This window comes from Amphiprion ocellaris, chromosome 18 (genome assembly GCF_022539595.1).
Source record: "Amphiprion ocellaris isolate individual 3 ecotype Okinawa chromosome 18, ASM2253959v1, whole genome shotgun sequence".
Classification (NCBI taxonomy): Eukaryota; Metazoa; Chordata; class Actinopteri; family Pomacentridae; genus Amphiprion; species Amphiprion ocellaris.
Window position 1 is genome coordinate 10,794,635 of NC_072783.1, and position 24,130 is coordinate 10,818,764.

The 24,130-nt window shown below is 39.9% G+C and overlaps 1 protein-coding gene across 3 annotated transcripts in view; it reads right to left on the reverse strand.

Annotated features, from left to right (window-relative positions):
• Positions 1 to 24,130, reverse strand: part of mtr (5-methyltetrahydrofolate-homocysteine methyltransferase) — a 49,449-nt gene that overhangs the window by 14,952 nt on the left and 10,367 nt on the right. For all 3 annotated transcript variants that reach the window (XR_008599545.1, XM_055004719.1, XM_055004720.1), the window contains 20 exons: positions 21,878 to 21,947; positions 21,684 to 21,776; positions 20,377 to 20,483; positions 20,088 to 20,147; positions 17,429 to 17,523; positions 17,220 to 17,320; positions 16,859 to 16,920; positions 15,682 to 15,749; positions 15,520 to 15,599; positions 14,769 to 14,881; positions 14,473 to 14,613; positions 12,051 to 12,236; positions 11,790 to 11,969; positions 10,311 to 10,427; positions 9,993 to 10,133; positions 9,806 to 9,895; positions 8,313 to 8,465; positions 6,511 to 6,624; positions 5,982 to 6,082; positions 65 to 132 (listed from right to left, as the gene is read on the reverse strand). Coding sequence is in view for 2 of the 3 variants with exons in the window: in XM_055004719.1 (XP_054860694.1) it covers positions 65 to 132; positions 5,982 to 6,082; positions 6,511 to 6,624; positions 8,313 to 8,465; positions 9,806 to 9,895; positions 9,993 to 10,133; positions 10,311 to 10,427; positions 11,790 to 11,969; positions 12,051 to 12,236; positions 14,473 to 14,613; positions 14,769 to 14,881; positions 15,520 to 15,599; positions 15,682 to 15,749; positions 16,859 to 16,920; positions 17,220 to 17,320; positions 17,429 to 17,523; positions 20,088 to 20,147; positions 20,377 to 20,483; positions 21,684 to 21,776; positions 21,878 to 21,947 (2,140 nt within the window). In the remaining variant the exon portion in view is untranslated. The remainder of the gene's footprint in view (positions 1 to 64; positions 133 to 5,981; positions 6,083 to 6,510; positions 6,625 to 8,312; positions 8,466 to 9,805; positions 9,896 to 9,992; positions 10,134 to 10,310; positions 10,428 to 11,789; positions 11,970 to 12,050; positions 12,237 to 14,472; positions 14,614 to 14,768; positions 14,882 to 15,519; positions 15,600 to 15,681; positions 15,750 to 16,858; positions 16,921 to 17,219; positions 17,321 to 17,428; positions 17,524 to 20,087; positions 20,148 to 20,376; positions 20,484 to 21,683; positions 21,777 to 21,877; positions 21,948 to 24,130) is intronic.

A 24,130-nucleotide genomic window follows, 5' to 3' on the forward strand; every position in this document is an offset into this window, starting at 1 on the left:
TATAAAGTGTCTGTGAGAACCTGCTACTGACAATGCAGTATTAACTTTACATCATATGTGATACCTGCTTTCTGTGTGACTGCCTCTCTGAGAATCCGATCACAGGGAACCATCACGCCCAGGTCGATCACTCTGCAAAAGAGCACAGCAAACATTCCACATTTAAGCCAACGGCAGTCACATAAATGTTCCTCTCTGCTTTTCCTTGAAACACACCCGTATTTATTTCAAACAATATATTTTTTCACAGTATTATCTAATACACACTACACTATATGGAACAGGATACACCCAAGTTACAGTGTACATTAACCCAGACTGTAGTTCTCATTCATAGTGTTTGTTTCCATGTCTTACTATGGGTACGGGGAGTTCCATATTGTCAGACAAGCTTATCGAAAACAGGTTCGAACAAGAGCCCAGATCTAAATACTGCATGAGCCACAGTTAGAACAGCGATGTCCAGTTTCTAAAACCAGACAAAGGCAAAAGGTGCAGAGCAGCTCATCAATGCAGAAACACCCTGGATGAAAACCTCCTTTAAACAGGGTGGGGGACTTAGCCAGGGCAAAAGTAGAATGAGCCCGAAGGCCAACCAGCATCTGCAGATCCTGGGCTATACTGGAGAGAGGAATAGCCCCAACAATCAAGTGAGAGAACTAATGCTATGTAATATGTTTGCCCCTATGGGGGTTTTGCCCAGGAAAAGTTAGTCAACTCCCCAAAGCCCCTTACCCCTGTCTACATAATTATACAATCCACAGACTGGACACAGCCTCAGTGGCATACTGACATGTCCTGGAGCAAAGTGAAGTGACACGTGAATGTCACTGACTCTCTTGGCAGATGCAAAAGCCAGCCACACTGTCCTCAAAGACAGATGTTTCAAGTCGACATCCTCCAGTGGTTCGGATGGATGGCCTGGAAACAGGGGGGAGCTAACGCATCCCCTTCATAGAATGGCAGACCAAAGAATGCTGGTTAACTGGTTTGCCTTCAAAACCCACATTACAAACAGCAGTAGCAGTAGAATAGCAATAGCCACCTCAAGTGAGTGGAAGACTTCTTGTTCGGCAATAAATTCCTGCAAGAATAACAAAATCAGACCAACCAGACATGGAAAACATGTCCCTCCTTTTGACACCATCCCTTAAACATCCTAATTTTATGGTCAGAAAGGGATTTGGTAGAAGACGCCCTAGCTCCGTGTTAATCACATTCTGAGGAAACTAACTGTAGTTAAATTAGTCTACTCATAGCTTTCCACACAGGAGTTGATGCATGATTGCACCCCAAATAATGCACTCTGCACAGCGCTGTGCGGTACAAACCAGTCTGCCAAATGTCGCAGTCGTGATCTGCAACTACAATGGTCCCATAACACAATCAGTATTAGACGGTGTGTCCAAGAGGGGGGCAGGATTCCTGGATTTATCCTAGATCTCCAGGCCCTGAACAAACAGCTCAGAAAATTTTAATTCAGGATGCTCATGAAAGCATCCCTGTTGTCTGGTGCACCAAGGTGACACAGGGAATATCTGAGGAAGTTTGCTTTTCACTTACAAGTACAGAGTTGCATATAGGGGGTCCTCAACTTACATCAGAATTCTGTTCCTACAGATTGATAAGTCGATTTTCGCTGTAAGTCGGAACTCCGGCGAAACAAAACCGTTACGTGCATCACGATATTGATCAGTTCTTCATAAAAGTCATGAATAACAATGGCTTTCATGCATGTACGAGTCATTTTACAAGAAGATAGAACAATATGTTCCACTCTTTTTACAACTTGATCTAATAATGCTGATGTTTGTCAGTGTTTCGCCCTGTTCCGAGTCTTTTATCATATCTCATTTCCCTTCCATGGCGTGTTGCCCTTAAAGCAGAATTATCGATGCACTTTTATGTTGAAAAGGCCTTTATTTTGAAGTTGTCTGTTGAAAGTTGTCACTTCCTGTCCACTATTTTGATGTTTAGCTTTACAAATGTACGTGCTTTTCTGGATGCACGGCTCTCTACTTTGTAAACGCCACACAGGCAATGTCATGAGTAAATAACTTCATTTTTTTTTTCTGTTTTTGTTGCAGTTTTCACTCATTATATATCAAGAGCCACAGTAAAGAAGTGAAGTTTGCTACGACTCACAATTCATTTTGCAAGCACAAGTTTAACTAGTTGGATAGCTGCAGCTTTTACTTTGCAGTGAAGACAACACACATGGAGATGGCTTTCCTTTTCTTCGAAGCACTGCAATCAGAAGAGTCTGACTAATGCTTGGGAGCCACAATGAAGGGCAAAAAGTTAGTGAATGTAGCACAATCCAAGGTGGCGTACAACGGGCAAATGTAAACAAAGCTGTTTTATAGCGTCGCATGACGAAATATTCGTCCGTTCCACTCGTCAACTAGTTCCACATAACCAGTTCCAACGTAACGACAAAACGCCATACGTCAAGGACGTCGTAAACCGAGGACCGCCAGTAGTTGACTTAAGTTGTATGATAAACTTTGCAAAAGTCAGCGATCTACAGTGCAGAATTTATGCGAAAGGTTTCAGAGCCTGCCTCTCATGCTTCCACCTGTTCCTTTCAGATGATGCCTCCAATTACTAGTGCTGTTTGCTTCAGACACTTTGGTAGTCTGGCTTGGTCACCTGTACATGAGGTTTCCAGCAGCTGTTTTCCTGTTTTTTCAGGCTGGACCCTGTGCATTATGATGCACGGAGAGGGAGTCACTGCAGAATGAGATTTGGCTGGCGACATCCACCTTTCCTGGAGCAGGAGGTGCCAATGTGCTCCATTCTGTCGTAGAAAGTAGCCACTAGAGAACAGAAAACTGTCTGTGGAAATGTGAGGGGCTGGTCTGTGAGAAGCAGAGATCTCCAGTGGTCCTACATAAGTTATCTGGAGCTCTAAGCGGCGTTTCTCATGTTGAAATGTGTTTTTTTTTTCTATTTCTCAATGGACTAAATGATCTGCTGAGAAAAGACATTTTAACAAAGGTGGGATATATCATCTGTCAGTGAGGTGGCATGAAAACTGACCGTCTCTGAAAGCCACACATGTTCCTGGAGGTAGAACATGCTCGCACACATCTGCTCTCCTGTACGTTCTCCCACCATTGGCTCTGATACCCCGACTGTCCAGAGTGAGGGAGCATTGCCACACACTAATTCTGATAGCTCTGCACTGGCCAACCATGCACTAGCTAATGGAGATACAGCAGCTCCTATGTAGATAGCTATGGCAGCTTCCCTATGCAGAACATGCTATCCCAGGCAGGGGGAAAAACTATGGCACCCAAACTCAGAGCATCTGGCTGTAAATGTCTGGTCTATAGGTGGTATCATTTTTTATGCTTCCTCACAGGGTAATAAACACTACGTCTCTTTAGAACTGTAAATAGAGGGTGTCAGAGGGATGGACGCATCTCCTTTCAATGCCCTGTTTTGTCATTTCTGTAAGACTTGTTCAGCAAACAAGAGGCAAGTGTAGCAAACATCTTTGACTTGGCCTGTCATGTAATGGAAGGGGTGTGCAGGCTACTCCCTGTTCTCAGGTTGCTGGCTCCTCTGTGGCCCCTTTTCAAACAGGCTGGTTCCAGTTCTAGTTCAGAGCCAGTGCCTGACTTAGCACCTGTTCTTTGTGTTTGCACCAACTAAGCACCGGCTCCAGGCTCCAAAAACTGGTGCTTTTCAGGCACCAACTCTTTGCTGGGACAGAGATAAGAACCGAGTACGTCACGGGTGGGGTTATGGTGACCAACGATCAACGGCGGAAACACAGAACCACCACTTTTAAACAATAAGCGAGTAGTAGTAGTATTAGTGTATTTGAAAGCCAGTAAATATGGACGCCAGTAGCATGATAGCGGATGTGACCAGGCAACAGCTGACCTCTGCCTCGCAATTAACCTCAAGATCATCTATACACACAAACATACTATCATCAACTTACTGCGCTTGTTTAATCTCTATGTAATGGATGTAAACGTAGTCGAAGCTAAGTAGCCAAGCTAATGCTAACACGTTAAGAATCAAAACATCTCTGACAATTACCTGTCTTCTCAAATGTAGTCACCATTGCCTGTGACTACGATGAAGACAAGTAGCTACTAACAGTTTTATTTGCTTCTAGATTGCAATGTAGGCTTGCACAGTCAGGAACAGCACTTGCATGGTTACGATGTGCGAACGTTGTTGAACGGCTACACATGCAGTGATGTATTGACATGGTTCTAACTTGGCTCCTTGCCAATGGAAAAGCAAACCAGTTCTTAGGAGGAACAAGATTTGAACCAACACAACACCAGCACTGAACTAGCACCGAACTAGCACCTGGTACTTTTCGGTCAAACAGGACGGGGCTTGACTGAGGCTTTGGATGGGCTCTGCGGGTCCCCAGGTGAACCACTGGAGGAGGTCAGCTATCGACACCTATTTCTGACGACAGTGTTGCTGGTGGTTTTGTCATCTGCAAAGCAGGTCAGTGACATTCACACGCTCCTATGCAACCGTCATGCACTCAGTTTTCCCACAGGGCATGTCAGGGCGTCACTGAAGCCTCACCCTGTCTTCAAGGTGGCTGGCACATGGTTCTCTCCACAGCCTTTTTCTTTTTCTAAAGAACAGCAGCTGCACATGCTGTGTCTAGCCTGTTCCTTGTGAGTTCATGTGGATAGAAGTTTTTGGAGAAGTGACCAATTTTTATAGTCCTGATCTAGCCCCTACAAGAGAAGTCCTCTCACAATGCAATGGCTCTACCACTGGACTGCTCTGGCCTCTGAGGGCCAAAAGTGACGCATCAAAAAGAATGCTTGAAATAACAACTATAGGTGTCCTGCATAACCAAGTTCTCAGAGAAGCATGTGTGAAGGAAAAATTTTTCTTTCCCCTTATTGAGGTATTTCCTCGTAGCTGTTAGCTGAAGACATCCCAGGATATCATGCAGGTTGCATCTGTCAACTACAGTCACCGTAAATCAGGTAGTAGAACTTATAGGTCACCTCAAATTACCCTACAGGTTATCACCTTTCACCCCTGTTTCTATTTGCTTCTCTCAAACTGAGGCTGGGAGCACATTCAGGTCCTCTCTGTCCCTAAATGAACCTGAGAAAGGCAGATGCTGCAAAAGAAGATACATGAGAGAAACAACTGCTGTAGGAAAAACGTGACTTGGTTAAGATTAGATATTGTTTAATCTGACATTACAGAGCAGATAAACTGTCTCTATCTTGGGTCGTAATCTAAATATGGCATTCCTCCCAACTCAATATATACCCAAGGTTGAAGAGAATCCTCAGAATTGATGCTGCCAGTGCTCACATCACTGTGTAGCTTGTTGTATCACTTCTCCTGATATCAGTAAACCTTATTCTCAACCTAAGCCATCTGAATCTCCAGTGTCCTGGCAGACAGCCCTCCTTGCTAGGGCGAAGCAAGAAGAGGTGCTTATTTGGCACGATGCTGCATTGTAGCGCAGGTTACTAAAGGATAAGTAGCTCTACCTGACATGGTCAATCAGAATTTGGTGTAATGTGATAGTAATTTTGAGGGATACACATGGAGGCGTGTCTCAGTGAGACATCTGACTCATGCTGCTCTGAGAATCAGGATTACACCAGTCACCTGGAAGTATTCTGTTTTTCAGGATTCAGTCGTAGTTTTTTTTGTGAGTTTGTTCTGTAAAATGGAAAAATACCTCAATCTGGTGTGCAGTAAAGTAATTACTAAGTAGTTTGGTTCACTGTAAATGTTAATTTTAATTCAACATAATCTTTCAGATTTAGAACAACTCTCCACCAACACTCTCAGGGCAGCACTACACTAAACATGACATTTATTAGTTGTACATTTTGTGTAATGTGCTGTGTGTGTTCCTCTTCATTGATCAAAGGAAGGGAACATGAGGAAACAGCAGAAAGCTCAGCAGAGAATATCCAGAGTGAACTATTAAAAAAAGCAATTGCACAAACCAGTTTTACCTGAAGTTGTTACAACCCAGCACCACACCTACAATGTTCTTGCCAATGTCATGGACATCTCCCTTCACCGTGGCCAGAACTATGGTGCCCTGATAGGGATCCTGAAGACAGAAGAATAAACATCACATGAGGTGGAGATTCACAGGACAGGCTGAAATAAACGGTTTCTGTGGGTTAGTTTGTTTTAATGTTTAATGTTGCCCTACAGGGTACTCCTGGTTCAACACTGTAAGTTTTCCAAACAGTTACTAAGACTTTTGCGACAGAGGAGACCCTGTGTTTGCTGTTAAAGCGCTCCAACGGTAGAAACTATCCAGTCTCTATGTTGATTTGTAGAACTTTATATCTTGAGGATATTCCATAAACTCTTTCATTTCTAAATTTATCCCGTTTTACTACTTTGTAACCTAAGAGAAGTGCTGGACCTGCTTCTCATGTAGATCTCCAGTGTAAAGAATTTGCAATAATTATAACATATTGGCGAAAACAAGTTATTTTAAAAACATATCCATTCTGAGCTGCGACTGACCATCTCCATATCTGCTGATGATGATGATGATGCCATCATCTCCTCCCTCTCCTTCTCCATGAAAGGAATCAAATGACCTACTGCCTTCTTCATGACACGAGCAGATTTGATCACCTGTAAAACACACAAAGACTGATGACTGTGTCCAATACGGACATACATGCAGACAGAAGCATAGAAATAATCCTACGCTCATGACAGAAGTAATATAAAGTTTGCTGTGGGCTATTGGTAAGTGACACTAAAATGATCAAATGTTAAGTCTTTACAGCCTCTTTAATATATTTTGAAATCATGATTCTCTATCTTGGATTTTTTCAAACTTGACCTGGACTTGACAAGCAGCAGAAAAAAAAGATAGATAAAAGGATGGCTATATTGACCAATAAAAAAATGATTAATGATTTATTCTAGGTCCATATATCATTTCTGTCCTATTCTGCATTAAGGGACAGAGTCCAACCTAAAGGCACTTCAACACAATATCATGTTTAAATCATTCAAGTTTAAAGTTTAACAGCTCTGTGCAGCTGTCCGTTAGAAATAAGTGGCTGTATTGATCAGTAAAATAAAAATACTAACACAGGATAAAGTTTTCTACCAGGTCTTCTGTCTGTCTTTTTATGGTCATACATTTTTATATTCCCCATTGTTTTCCATTAACCTCCTGAGAACTGAGGGAAAAAATTATCTTTCAATTTAACTCTTTTTGCGATTTCCTGCTTTTTTGGAGCCAAAACAACTCACAATTTAGAATTTTACAAAAATATTTTTATTTTAGATTTTACAACATGCCCACTGTAGTGGACAACAGAATGATTTTCATAACTCTTCAAAATCAAGAAAACAAGGATGTCAATCCATTTTCTAATGAAACTTTAAGAAACTAATTTAAATAACAATTGTGTAAAATATAAGAGGTTGTATGAAACATAGTTATTTACAACTATTTATTTATTATATTATTTACTTTACATAGAAAACACATTCAACGAGTTTATTACCCCCCAAAGAAATGTGTTTTGGGGCAGAAATTTGTACGTAAACAAAGAACTAGCAAGCTAGTTAGCTATTAGCTAACCTCATTAAATCGTTCTCATGTCCACAGCAGCTGACATTCATAAAGGGGAGATTATTTTTCCTGACAAAAGATTAACTGAACTCTGACCTCAATTTATAAATCCTGATATTTTCATAAACAAGAAAATACGATTACCACCGATAAAACAACAATATCTTAAAAACAACTGATTTAACTTTTCTCTTTTCCTGGCAGGTGCATTTTATTGGTGTCTCCATTTTGTCTCAGCATGAAAACAAAGTTTCCCTCATCCCACCCAATCACATTAGATATCACTGGAAAGGCCAGGATGTCCTCTACTGAGCATATCAGGATTTAGTAGCATAGCTCAAATGAGTCAAAAGATAGAGATCAAAAACAAATTTCCAGTAAAGAGGACATAAATGAATGGGCCGAGTCTCAGGAGGTTAAAACAACCTGTTGACTGAAGTAGGTGGGACATGATTGGTTCATTTTGTGCAGAAGAAGAGTCACATGATGTGTTAAACGCTCCCTGTTGTGTGAACGCGCATAGAGTTTGAAGCAGAAAGTGTGAGTTAACAAAGAAAGTTGATGACCACCTTCATGATACCTGTTATCTCTGACTGGGTTTTAGTTTTAAACTTGCATCATAGTTCAGCCTCCTAGTGGCAGGTCTGCTTGTTTATGATCAAACTTTACATAAACAACATCACTGTCCAGCCATACTGACCGAAAGAAGTGGAAAAAAATCCAAACTTACCTGAGGCAGGAACAACTTTCCAGCTCCAAACAAATCTCCCACCACCTTCATGCCGTTCATCAGAGGCCCCTCGATGATATGAAGAGGCCGAACGTAGCGGTCAGTCTGAGCCCGACATTCCTCCACATCCTCCACCACATACTTGTCTATTCCCTGACGGCAAGAACACATGAGGGAGCATTAAAGAGGACAACAACAATCCTTCATAGAGTCATTCATGTTAGTTTAGAAAATTCAGTCTGCATGGGAACACAAAAAATCAGTTTAAACTAGCCTGTGATAAAACAAATAAATCACTCTAAAGTCATTATTTCCACGCTGTAAAACAAGTCTAGTGTGCTGGATAATGCTTTAACTAAGTCAGTGCATAGTTTAACGTGTGTCAGCAGGTTGCGGTGCTAAGAATAAACTCACCATCAACACATTTTGTCTCAACGTACTTCAAGAGAGAAAGACTGATTTCATTCAACTGATGAAGGAGACTGATGTTTAAATGTTAAGTTAAAATGTTTTTGAAATCTCTTTCCAATTGTCTTTTGACATCACATATTGATATGTAACTGCTGTAAGAGATTACTGCCAAACAAAGTTTTGTTGTACCTCGCTGTGTAATGACAATACAACTTCTATTCTATATTATTCTATTCTGTTTCTCCATTACTTTACAATTTATAACATTTATGTGATTTAAAGGTAGCCCAACCACCAAGATTGTGATGACAGTAGCAGTCTGTAAAACCCTTAGACCTATCTGGATGTTGAATCCTAACAAGCTGGGACCTGTGAGAAGACAGTTTCTCTTTATGCAACAAAGTAAATAAAATGCCTGTAACAACCACACACACAAAGTCCTAGGGTTGGGCACTGAGAACCAATTCTAAAAGTCAGATTCCAAAAAAATTCCATAAACAATTCTTCTTATCAGTTCCTAAACAAAAGTCCCTTGTGCTTGTTTCAGTTTATCTGTATATTCTCATGATGTAAACACCTAGAATACTGTATATCTACCACTGTCCTTCTGCACCGGTAGTCATGGCAGTCCTTCTAATGTCTTAATAAATTGTGAAACCAGAATTGTTCTCAGTTAACCTACTCAGTTGTTGCTAAGTTGCCTAATGGGCATGGGAACAAACTGTGATGGTCTTGTAACAATCACCTTAATTTAGTAAATGATGCTGCAAAACACTATCATTACAGGAAAGTAGCCAGAGAAGAGACAACCAAATGCTATTGAGCAACAATTTTATCAAAAGAATATTTGTTTCAGTCAGTTCTCAAGCAAATATGCTCAGCATTTGCTGGTTTTATCTCCAAAATGCAAAGACGCATCTCTAAGTTCTGAATATGTAAATGGACAGAGGAAAAAAAACAGCAGTTGAGTGACAGTATTACAGAGTAAAGCTAGGTTCCTCTGATCCCTGTACTACAACCATAAGCCTATTGTCACGTAACATGTGTAGTATAATAATGCTGCAATCATCAGATTGTTTTACCTTGATAAGAGCATACTCCAGCCTCTCCTCCACACTGCCTTCCCTCCACTCGTCTGTCTGAACAACCTTCTTCCCCTCTTTCACATGGTTCTGTTCACAAGAGTCAAACATCTGTTAATCAAACCAAAGCAACAACAGCGTGTGTGTGTGTGTGTGTGTGTGTGTGTGTGTGTGTGTGTGTGTGTACCTGTGCATAGGCCAGTAGCTTCTCAGTAGCATCAGCATCTCTGTTCCAGATGAGGTTTTCACACAGTGACAGCAGCTCCTTATCGATGTCGTCGTACACCGGCAGGTTTCCAGCATTCACTATTCCCATATCCATACCATCCTGACACAAACACACAGCATTAAACATTAACAGGTCAAATGTTGCTCAGGTGAATTTCACACTTCAGATCAGAACAACCTAGGAGAGGTCTCATGGACTCCGTGCACATTCACACAATGGATACAGGGGACATTTTGATGGCAGTGTGCAGATGGGACTGTGAGCGTCCATGTTTACCTTGATAGCGTGGTAGAGAAATGCTCCATGCATAGCTTCTCTGATGGCTTCCATTCCTCGAAAGGAGAAGGACAGGTTGGACAGACCTCCACTCACCTTGGCTCTTGGTAAAGTTTCCTTTAGACACACACAAAACACACGTTCCAGTCAAACCGCAATCTAGATTCTGTTCAATTCTGCCTAAATTCAGCCAAAAATATATGAGGTGCAATTAAATAACCTTCAAAAAGATTCTGGATAGAAAATGTCTTTGTATCAAAAGTTGAAGTGCATCAGTTTTTTGTTTGTTAGGTGAACACAACCAAATGCAAATGAGATAATAGATGTTACTGTTACATGTGGATTCCAGTAGTTTGTTGATTTAGTAGCCAAAAGGTCTGAATAACCTGAAATCTACCTCTCAGGAATTACTTCATGTCAGAAATGTGATTGCTGAAAGAGGAGCCTAAGAAAAAGAGACAAATTCTAGGAAAAGAGATTTTTTAACATTACAGTGGTCCCTCAAGGTCTCACTCTATCGCAGATTTTTAAGTTGCATTTGGTATCACGGATTTTTCGCTACATCACGGGATTTGGCGATATATATGGGTATTTTTATATATTTATTATTGTGGTGAGCTGCGTTGAAGAACAACGCTGGAGAAACGATATCTGTCTTTTATGCACTCAGTAGCTTGCAGATGCTTTTATTGTGACACACACAGATATCAGCACTACTGGAAGTGTGGCAGGAAGTGATCAAACACACTTCACACTCACAGTCCTGACAACATGACACTTAACCAAACTAACTCGGCTGACTAAACCACAAAAACACAATAAAACACAAACATTAATAACATTGTAACACTAACATGAACCACAATAATGACATTTAAACCCCCAAAACCCTGAACTCCCATGGTGCATTGCAGCACAACAGTTCAGTCATAGCGATTGGCTCTGTGATCGCTATATTGCTTTAATTATTTTTGCAGTAAAATAAGAATTTTCTAGCCTAAAAAAATGTAAAACAATATTTAAAAATATAAAAAATAATAACTAAAACATCTTAAAAGGATATTTAATTGAAATAAAATGTTTAGTACAGCGCTGGGCTCTGATTGGCTCAGCGATCGTAGCATCAGTCCCCTCTGTCTCCTGTGTGTAGCAGCGTTCAGCATCTGGCCTTGTCCATTTCACATAGACGTCTGATTGCTGCTAATAGTGTTGCTCTGCACTGTTGTGTGGTGTAGTGGGAGGGTTTATAAAGCCTTAGCACATAAATAAATAATAAAATAAATATGGTTGCTACTTCGTGGATTTTTGTCTGTCGCGAGGAGGTCTGGAACGTAACCCCCGCGATAGACGAGGGACCACTGTACTTTGCCTGCTAGGTCCAGTTTTCTTTAAAAGTGACTGCTAAGATTTTGTGTGAAGATATTTCTAGATATTGCAGGGATCGGTTGAATCTTTGTTCTGAGCAGGAGTTACTGTTACCTTGATCAGCTTGGTGGCTCTGATGAAGTGTACAGCGTAGTCGTTGTGCTCCTCCATGCCTGTACCGATAGTCAGGATGTTGGGGTCAAAGATGATGTCATTGGGGTCAAACCCCACCTTGCTGACCAGCAGGTTGTAGGCTCGAGTGCAGATCTCCACCTTACGGTCTGTATCAGTGGCCTGGAGAGAACAGCACCACTGAGCATGCATGCTGGAGGTGTTCATGTGTGGGAATGTGAGCGTGGATGTTGCTCCTCTCACCTGTCCCTCCTCATCGAAGGCCATGACCACCACAGCAGCACCGTAGCGCTTCACGGTGGCGGCTCTGAGCAGGAACTCCGGCTCTCCCTCCTTCAGACTGATGCTGTTCACTATACACTTCCCCTGGCAGCACTTCAGCCCAGCCTCAATCACTGAGAAATTAGAGGAGTCGATGCAGAGAGGAACCTGTACAGTGGAAGGCACAACCGAAGGAAACGGTCTGAATAGTGACTGAGCACGTCAATTTCTAGATTGGTTATTATGGTATGTCATATGTTAAAGAAGGAATTACAGGAGAAAACATTAGAGAAAAAGCATATATGCAGAGGGTGGTGGTAACTGATGTCAAAGCTCCAAGGCTGAACTGAGAATAAATGATTTTGAAGGTCGTGGGCATCAATGAAATTGTACACAGATCTGTGAAGTGCTCGTTGTTTTACCATCTTAGTTTAGTTAGGAGTCCAGCATCTACATAACTTTTTTTTCATCTTAAAAAAAACAAAAAAAAACAAAAAAAAAACAACAAAACTATCCTAAAGAGATGACACAAAACACACAAAGAGATGCAAAGTGGCCACAAAGACATAATAAATAACAAAAAGACACCACATATTAGGACTTTTCAAAACCTGCTGATGACCAAGATTTGTACTTGATGAGTGGTTGAGAGAATTATGAAACTAAATGAGCTGCCGTGTATCAACTTGTCCCATGACCTCCACCTCACATCCGCTGCTTTGGCTTCAAACAAAAAAACAAGAACTGTTTTAAATTGAATGTTGTTGAATGTGCCTTTCTGTATTTTTGTGTTCTTGCATTGGGCATAATAAGTTCATCCACAGGCTTTGAATGGTGCAGGTTTAGAACAACTGTTAGGTGCTAATTCCTGGGTAGGTTTTCTGTGGGTCAGATGAGGAAGAATCACAACGTGAGGGATAACCTCCTTAAACAGTGTTCATGTTTCACAGTTTGGTCAATATTTGAGCAAAATTTCTATCACTGAAATAGGAAATGCTCTTTTAAGATGCATTATACATTAAATTTTTTGCACAAAGTTACTTTTTTAAAGTTGAATACAATCTTTTTATTTTTTACCCTTATTATTACTATATTATTATTGTTATTGGAGATTGAATGATATGATACGAGATGATATGGCTGAAAAACACCATCATTATACATGTTTATATACATTATTCAGAAGTTTGGGGTCGCCCAGACAATTTCCTGTTTTCCACGAAAAACACACTTTTATTCATGTGCTAACATAACTGCACAAGGGTTTTCTAACCATCAGTGAAAATGTGCACACACACCAGGAACGGCAAAAAATTTGATATTTTAGGGGAATTGCACAACTGTGTGCCAAAATGGCTCAATAGCGCCCCCTAGAATATTATGGAAATTCAGCCCCCGGCAGTGTTTGACCTAGACTTCTGAAATTCGGTACACATATGTAACTCATCCAGACGCACAAAAAAGCCTCCTGCATCATTACCCAAAACCCAACAGGAAGTCAGCCATTTGGAATTACGTGTCATATTTTGGACAATTTTGTGTCATTTTTGGACATTTTTTAAAAGCTACAAACTCAAACAGCGTAACCCTGACAGAGCTGAAATTTGGACAGGATGGTCACCAGTCCTGGGTGATCAAAAGTTATCAAAACGCTTCACCAAAGTCTGAGGGCGTGGCCATGGCGACCAGCGGAATGCGGCCATTTTGAATTCTGACCCATATTTTGTCATATTTGGACATTTTCAAAAGCTATAAACTCGAACAGCGCAACCTCGAAAGAGCTGAAATTTGGCCAGGATGGACACCAGTCATGGGTGATCAAAAGTTATCAAAACGCTTCACCAAAGTCTGAGGGCGTGGCCATGGCGACCAGCGGAATGCGGCCATTTTGAATTCTGACCCATATTTTGTCATATTTGGACATTTTCAAAAGCTATAAACTCGAACAGCGCAACCTCGAAAGAGCTGAAATTTGGCCAGGATGGACACCAGTCATGGGTGATCAAAAGTTGTTAAAATGCATCTGCCACACTTTTTTTTTTTTGTTTTATTGATGGGCAGTTAGTCGTTGGGAATAAGCAGAGACACTCTGTGATTCATAAGTTGTAATGTGTAAATGATAAACTGAGACATAATGTTGTTGAACCTGAAATTATTTTTTAATTTGTTCATAATGTTTTGTAAAAAAAAAAATATTCCTTAAATGTGAACATTTTCAGAATGTACTTTTTGCACTGAAACAAAAGAAAAATTTGGAGTTGTTGTTATTTATATGTGATTATGCTCTGATTTTACTGGTCACTTGAGATCAAACTGGGCTGAATGTGGCCCCTACACGAAAATGAGTTTTTGGTCTAAAAGATCTTGCAGAGAAATTCATTGACGCTGTATTTGAATGTCCTACCCGTGCGACATCTGGCTCAGAGGCGATGAAATTACAAAATCGGGCCATGGCTGTTGGGCCCTCCAGCATCCCCTCATCCATGTTTATATCCAGGACCTGGGCTCCCATCTCCACCTGGGCCTTAGCAATGCTCAGAGCCTCCTGGAAAACAAACACAGAAGCATATACCAAATAAACACAGATATGAAAACAAATATCTTCACTCATGATATGTAAGTCCTTAAAGTGAATAATATGAACCACAGTAATATTGTTGATATTATACAATATTGATCGCTATCAGTAATAATCAGCACCTCATAGTTTCCAGCCATGATCAGCTTGGCAAACTTGCGTGATCCGGCCACATTGCAGCGCTCACCAATGTTTACAAAGTTGGTGTATGGACCGATCCTGAATGGCTCCAAACCTAAAAAGAAGTAGGACATTTTATCTCACTGACATTGGCATTGAAGGAGCGCATCATAAATTTACTAATGAAAAACAGTATTTAAATAATACGGCAAGTTATTAAAGGGGAAAAAAACTTCTACAAATCCTTCTCTGCATTTTTTCCAATCAGTGTAAAATTGTCACGGAAATGATCATTTTAAAATTCTAGTTTAATATTTAAAAGCCTACCTGGAAGAAGAAGTTGAGGTTGCTGTAAGGCTTTTACATGTTGACTCTTCTTGACAGTAACTTAAAATTAACTAATTTTCCATTCAAATGTAGGTAAAATTAGTCAAATTTTGACAAAATTATGGAAAGAAAATGCAAATTCCTAAAATTAAAACAGAAAATCTAATTCAAATTTTTTGCAATATTTAAATATTTCTTCAATTTCACTTTAGTTTTTCTGATTCTTCTCGCATCATGACACAGTCTTCCTCAAATGGAAATTAATCAACACTTTAACTGTGTATATTTACAGGTTGACTAATATTTCCTGTCTGCTGAGGAAGAGCAGTTGTGGAGGAAATTCCAAACAGAATAGTACTAGTTCAAACATGAAAGTCTTACAGATCTATTTACATCTCCACACACAGTAGCCAGAGGTTTTAATACCTGAGAGCAGCAAGTAGTTTTGGTAAACATCAGCAGCAGGAACCCGTGGCTTGCAGTGTCGTACTGCTTCAGATATGGCTCTGAAGGGAAGAAGACGGAAATATTTTCAAAACTGTATGACACTTTAGACAAATTTTTATTTTTCACAAACATTATAGCAACCTGATGTGTGCTGGAGTGGTCCCACAACAGCCTCCCACAATATTCACCAGTCCACTCATAGAAAACTCCTGCAGATACAAGTAAAAGACAGCCTTAGCTGCTAATAGGGTCAGCTCAACTGCCAAGCAAACGTCTTTCTCTTTCTTATCTACATTTACTCCCCAAGACAAGTGAAGCCAATCAACACAACACCATGTTTTAATGTCTGTCTGATAATTATAAGAAGAAAGAACACACAAGAGAGCTTCTGTGTGAACAGGATTATGCAGAAGGCTAAGGGTCATGTGATCAAAATCATGAACATAACCACCATTACACGTAACGGTCAATATATAACTGCGGGACTTTTTGTATCATAGTTGACAGGTATCATAGGTGACATTTTTGCTGTTTTCAGGCCTAAAATCAACATGGCCACCTATAACCAAACACCACATGGCATTTTACAGATTTTGTCAAACCTGTTGACATGTGATAAATCCACACTTGACTCACACACTACTTTATATTAAATAACTCAGAAAGCCTTGGAGTCTGGCCAGTCTTTTCTTCAGGAGGAAATGACATCATGTGGAGCAGGTCATGTGATCTGGAATTAACACACTTCCTTGAGAGTTGTTTTTGTAATGACTAACTTAGTTGAAAGTGATTTCTTGGACACAGATACAATTTGTTATTTTCCATATAAAATTTGATATATTGCCAAAAAAAGAAATATCTGTCATGATTATCTCAACTTTATAAAAAGAACACAATCGAAACAATTTTTGAATAAGCTAATTTTATTATTGTTTAGCTAATTAGAAGGTGGTTGTTATTAAATTTGGAGTTATTTAGTTGACATTTTAGTGATATCCAGTCATTTTTTACTAATAAGTGATTGTTTCCATAATAAATAATTCTGGAATTTATAAAGATATGATCATAATAAACATAAAAAACATTATTTTTTTTTTACTTTTAATAAAAATATATGCAAGATATATCCCATGGACTTCAATAGCCCCCAATGATATATTGACCCATATACAGTGACATGAAAACGTATTTGGATTATATTTGCCTTACATTAAAATTAGTTTGATGATCTGAAACATTTAGTGTTCTCGGCACCGTATCTTAACATTGAGACATCAGTCCAAAAAAATCAATAAAACAGTATAAAATAGAATAAAACCTTTAAATTGGAGGCTGTTACTTGTGGAGTTTCATCATACCCTCCGAATGTGTTTGGAAGACCTAACAGAAATAGATAACACACAGACGATGAGATAATTCCATGAACCTGGACTGTCTGACAGATGATGCAACAGGAATTAGGCCACAGGTCACTGTGTGCTGCTGAGACCACTGTAACCTGCAAAAATCCTTTACATGAACAAGATCATATTGCAAGCTGCTTCTTATATTCTGGCCCTAGTATACATTTCTGTCTGTAAAGGTAAGCAAATGTTAAATGTACATTTGTGGTGTATACTTTCAGAGTGTATCTTTTAGGTTTGGGCTTTATGTCACTGTTCAGACTGAGTGTAGGTTACCTGCATTGGGATAACAGATAATGAAGGATGTGGTGCTTTTTCCTATGGCCTCAATGAACGGCCTCATTTCTGTTGCCCCCAACGCACAGTTCAGACCAATACTGCAACACAGAAAGGGATAAAAAGCAGCATCACTATAAGGAAACCTGCATTAGACCACTGCTTATTTATTCTCTTCCTAGTGTTTGGTGTGATGTACAGAAACTCACCATAGTGGTTTAGCATGGGACACACTCACTACGAAGGCCTCTCCTGTCTGACCGGACAGAGTTCGGCCACTCCGGTCAACAATCGTCCCTGAGATCTTTGTGATGAGAGCAGCGAGACAGCAACACAGACATGGAAATTAACCTCAGCTGAACATCACAGAACCTAAATGCCCTAAATGCCCTAATGTACCGGTCCTGTACTTTTAAGAAGCTTCTACAAATATGTCATTTTTACAATACAGAATTAATGTATATTTAACATCCTGAAGTCAGTCCCTCCAGGAATTCACAATGTTGCGATCGCGCGAATTCACACGAATTCAACCAATCTCCGCGAATTCTGCGCGACCTTGCAATTTTGTCCAGTCACCGCAACTTTTCCACAATTTTGCCTCCCGTGAGTTCCACCAATCATAGCAGTCCCCAGCGCAAACATAAAGCACGCGCATCACCGAATTCACTTCCTAGTTTTTGGTTTGAAGATGCAGACATGTCCGATTCTAATGTCTCTCACTGACCAACAAAAATTATTGCTGAAGACTGTGCAAAACAATTAATTCCCTGTTGTTGGTAACCAAAGTGGAAGTTTTACACCCATGCAATATTGTGGTGGAATACAAAAAAAAATAAAAATAAAAAATCATCGATTGATAAACACTTTTCTACCACGAAACATATTAGGAGAACGGCTGAAACAAGCAGACCACAGACCAGAAAAATCACCGGGAAGGAAACTGCTGCATCCAGATCTGGTGGAGCACTGAAAGAATGAAGGGAAGCTAGATTAATTATTCCGCCACGGAACACGGCAGAGTTATGTGACAATCAGCGTACGTGAATCATTCCTCTGTTAGCAACGTTACTCAAAAACAGACTAAGGGATTTGGATGAAATTTCCAGGAAAGGTCAGAAATGACACGACGACCAAGTGATTAGATTTTGGCAGAGATGCGGCTTAAAGTCTGGATCCATGGATTTGTTAAGGATTTCCCATTGAGATAGCGGTACAGTAACCATGGCAACAAGTGAACGCTACCTCAGTGGCCTGCTGATGATCACATGGTTGCGATCCTACTACAAATCCACTACTGTGGACGTATCGGAAATGAAATGATACAAGGAACAATTGATTTAATTGTGGGGGTGTTTCTGAGTCCCATCAATTCCCGCCGCCCGCTGCATATTTATGTCATGATTCGGTATCTGTACAAAACATACACATGCATAACACATGCCTGTGTTCAGCGCAAGGTCAGGTAATGAACAGTCTTGGTGGAGTACTGCGCTCTGAGTGCTTTTGTTGTTAACTGATGTGACAAGCCGTGAGCTTGTGTGAGTGAACACGTGTGTGCCAGGAAGTGAAATTAACTTTTTAAGCCACTGGCAGATATGTCCAAATGTGATTCATTCAATAGTAAATGATCATTTTGTGCTTTAAATCTACCAATCACTTCATGTTAAACCAGTATCTGGCTGCTGCTAATTTCCCACCATGGTATGGCAGTTTTTGTGTAAATGGGTTGGAGCATTAAAGAATTAATTTCAGAATAATATTGTCAATTACAATGTTGAAACACGTTCTAAAAGCTGAAAAAAATGCAACTTTTCAGCAACTGTCACTGTATCCCACAATTTCATCGCAACAAATAAGCTTAAAACATCGCAACTTACATCGCAATTTTTTAGAAAAGCTGCCACGAATTCAGGCATTTTCTGCTGCAACAATCTCGAAAAAAGCCCACGAAATCCTGGAGGGACTGTGAAGTAGTCTTTCTCATAAGTAAAAGGGAGCCTTGGCGCCCTGTATTAACTACCTGCTACTTCCAGACCTGTAAAATAAAATGACTCAACGCGGCTTATTTTCTGTTTAAACTTATTATGAATGTTTTAAAAAGAAGAAGAAGCCATTTATTGTCACAAATACATTTTTACAGCACTGTGAAATGTTGTTTTCGCATATTCCAACTGGGATCAGAGCTCAGGGTCAGCCATGGTACAGCGCCCCTGGAGGTTTAAGGGCCTTGCTCAAGGGCAGCATTGGGGTTTGAACCTCTGACCTTCTGATCAGTAGTATAGAAACTTCAACGTTGCACCACCACTGCCACCACCACTCTAGTCTTTCTACGTAAAAAAATGCTAAGACCAGATTATTTTTAACTACTCTACCATCTTATTTCTTTGTTTCGTTTCTTTGTTTCTGTAACAAAACCTTAAATATAATGCCGATGTACATACATATCGACAAGAGCAACACTTGAGGCCATTTCAATTAAAACTAGTAGCATAAAGTTTTCTAGGAAATATTACAGCTTAATACAAGCTAACTTTGAAGAAATTATGAGGAAGGTTTCCAGGAAATTCAAAACACAGGCCTTTAAAATAAAGTGTTATTGATGTTTGCTCAATCAAATGTCAATAAGTTAAAAATAAATGTGGTTTAATATAGATTTATACAATAAAAAAAAAAACTACGAAAGCGTAGCGCTGTGGGCACCCATCAGGGCAGGCAACTATTCTTCCATATATTTATAACTTTAAAAAAAAAAATCACTTACATGTAGGCCTTTTACATTAAGTTTGTATGCTATTATACACTTAAATACACAAAGTATTAATAGAAACTGTAGCAGCGGTAATGAATACCAGATTAGACACTTACAAATATGGGCCTTCTTTCATAGCTCTTTTCAAATAGTAGGTCGATGGCAAACAAGGCAGCCTGTGAAAAGAAAGAGGGAGTAACATCAAACATGAACATGAAAGAGAGCATAAAGACATGATATTATATACATATTTTTATTACACTAAAATAAAAAATGTGTGTTACTGAACAGTGCTCCCATAGACCACGAAACTAACAAATGTTACCTCACATCATTTAACAATCCTAATGAACTTTGAACATACTTGATAATTATTTATCAATATTTAAATAATGCGAGGGCTACCTTGGCGTTGGCAGTGTCAAAGATAGTCTCCACCAGAAGGATGTCTGCTCCTCCATCCAATAAACCTCGGACCTGCTCTACATAGGCTTCTACCAGCTCATCAAATGCTGCAGAGAAAGACACACACATTTCAGTAACTGTAATACTATATGTAAGATATATATAGAAGAAGAAGAAGGAGGAGGAGAAGAAGAAGAAGAATCATGAAAGCCTGTCTACATAGATTTGACCTAATTCAAAATCATTACAAAACAGAAGCAACAGGTACTACATAAGTAACAGAAACAAAATACAAGTATTATGCTGAAAGCACAAACTTGCCTACTTTATATACTAGTACTCATATACAGAGCCTAACATAACAGTATCAGCAGTATCTTTGCCTTCAGCCCTCCAGGCATTCAGTTTGCCCACGGTAGACTCAGACGAGCTACAAACCCACACAATGTAGAAAAAGGACATTTGTCCTTTGCTTTACAGACAGTTAACAAACTGCGTTTGGTAGAATAGATAGCAGGGGTACAGTTAGATTCTCATGGTGCACTGCAGCAATTAAACTTCTCACTTGCAAACATTTAAAGAAGTGTTTCCTAGAGAATATCAAATTTCGCCTATATTCCGATTTCTAGGATAAAGACTGTTCTCCCATTTTGATCAAAATGTTGTTATAATTAGTGAATGAAACCTCTTTTTAGGACCAAAAATGTGATTTAAGAAGTCATAGTGACCTTGATCAATAACCATCAAATTCTAATCATTTAACCCTTGAGTCCAAGTAGACATTTGGGCAAGATAGAAGGAAATGCTATGTGTCAAATACCAACCAAAATAACAACTGATATGTTTCGTGTGATGAACTATAGCAAGTTCCTTAACTGTCAGCTAAAGGGCTCAGAACCACTCAACCCAGAATCACAGCAAAATTTGCAACCTGTATCAATATCAATGGTATCTTAAAAGTTAGACTTTAACATCTATGTTTCTATAAGTTTCTGCTAGGATTTGGACAGTCAGCTCTGACATCTAACCGCATTTATATTCATGTTCTTTAAAGGTTGCACCCTGCAAACCTTGGCTACTCTAACCACACTCAGTTAAGCATTTCTAAACAACTGTAACACCATCAACCACAGATGGTCAGTTGGTGAATAAATGCTACTGCTTGCATCTGTCACTCATCTCTCCTTTCCAGAGTAAATATTCCAAACTCCAGGGGTTTACTTGGGGAGCTCAAACAATAACCATCTGCAGTGTTTACAGCCTATCAAAACACAGAGTCAACTGAGAAAACATGCAAGTCATCTTACTGATGTTCCTGAAGTCCGGTTTCTCCACAGACGGTGACACAGACAGGGTTTTATTGGTGGGACCCACTGCCCCGGCCACATAGCGTTTACACCCTGACAGCACACACACATAGTTAGAACCCAGAAACACAGGAATTGCGCATTTATCTACCAGATAAGCAATATGTGACTGGAGTGCTAACAGCTCAGCTAACCGGTTCGTTTGGCGACATCGTCAGCTGCTTTCCTTGCCAGCTCTGCTGATGCCTTGTTGAGGCAATAAGCCTGTACAAAAAACACACAAGGACAAGGGTCTACATGTTAGAACAAGAACAATGAGCTGATGACAAACAAAGCTACCTATTAGTTATATTAAACAGGAAATACAAACAGACAGAAAACAGAAAAACATGCAAACATATACAGTAATACTAGGAAGGCAATCTGTTAAGACTACAAATATCAAACATGCTAAATATGTGAGGAAATTATGGATTATGGGTGTTGTTACTTTCATTAGGAATTATTGACACTGTTACTTTGGCTCTGATGCTGCCGCCTCTTAACAGTAACTCTGCCCATTGTGCTGTCTGACAGGTTACACATCAAGAGAAACAGCCAATCAACAATAAAAGCTACCGAACAGGCGCATTTGCAGAGCGGAGCAGCTCAGGTGAAGAAGTAGAGTTGTGATTGGAAGGTGAGGTTTCACTGCTATAGTTGTAACAATCATCACAGTCTTACAGCTTTGATCAGTTTCCCGGTCACACTGAAAATGCCCCAATAGGAGTGCCCAGATAGCTCAACTGGGTGAGCGGGCGACCCACAAACAAGGGCTATAGTCCCCGACACAGCTCATGGCCCTTTGCTTCAGGTCTTCCCCCTATTCTTCTCACCTACTTTCCTGTCTGCCTCTTAACTTAACCTGTCAAATGAAGCCAAAAAAAAGCCCCAACAATTCATGAGTCGGTGAGGTGTAGCTGGAACCTACTACACTGACAGTGCTAGGCTATGGCTCTCACTGAGAGATTTGCTGTGACTAACATTTTCTGAAGTAAGATTATGTTTAACAGTCTGCTCCACATCTCTTTATCAGAAACACAACCCAAAGATACTGAACAAAAGGTACAACCATCGCCACAAATCAGGATATTGCTATTTTTCAGTGGCTAAAGATTAATCCAAATTAGTGTCTGTAAAACAATAACAAATATTGTTTTAAGAAATGGACCTTAGTGGGTAATAAAAGTGATAGATTAACAAAATAGAGAAGAACAGCAGACAGAACTGTAGGAGACCAACTGTTCAATCTCAATTAATCAATCTCGCAGTAAACAAAGAGCGTCCTGGTGTCACGTGACACTGACGTCCCCACTCCTATTTCTATTTGACCTATTTATTAATAGCGATCATAAGAATGAATCGGTCAGTCAATTCATTTGAGTGCAGTTAGGGTTTTGGTTTAGGCACAAGTCTTGGTTTGCCTTTGGAAGATAGAAAATGGCTGCTCACTGCCACTTTATTACCTGTTATTTATTTAGGTGACTTGTTTGCAGCCCAATGTCTTCATATGGTGGACTATGGACACTTGTAACCAACCTATACCCATCATATCTACTCATCACTGTGCTCTGTACTACGGAGTTAGCGTCGCATATCTAGGATCTTCATTAGGCCACTAGTGAAGACACTTGAAGATTTTGCATTTATTTGGAATTTAATCCAAAATCTCTTGCTAGAAATCATAGTGTCAGTTTGACAATTCAACGAAAAAGATCTTAGTTTGCTCTCTTTTCCATTAATGACGGCAACACTCAAGTTCCATAGACTCCACCAGTATTTTCAGACCCCATAAGCCATGTTATCCTAACACGAATTGACAGTGTTTCAAACAGGCTCTGGTCATGTCAGGAATGTTTGGCTTTCTCAGTGCACAGTGTGGTTGAGGTCCATGACAGTCAGACCTCCTTGGTCTTCTTTGATTTTAAAGTCTAAGGACTGAGGTGTGTCGGGGCTCCTTATCTTGCTGGAGTAGGAATCCTTCTCAACAAAGATATAAAGCCGGTCCTTGAAGAATGGAGTGCTACATCTTCTTGGTCCGGATGGAATCGATATGCCGCAGTTGCACTCCAGCTTCACAAGGTCTACACCAATTTCACAAAGGCAACCCCCTCAGAATTGAATATTCCCCACAGTATATTTCACTGTGGGTTTGATCCACTGCAGTCACCCTCCTGTTGGTCTCCTTACATACACCCCTCTGTTACTTTCACTGATGTCTAACTGAATTCATCAATAAACAGGATCTTTTTGCATCATCCACTGTGAAATGTGGCTACTTCTTAGTGTCTTGCCTTATTTAAACTCCGGGTTTAGAGATGTCGCTTGTCCTCTGAGACACTACTCGACAGCTTTCTTTTGACAGGAATTCTGCTGACTGGAGTCTCGTGTTCTTCATCTGTGATTAT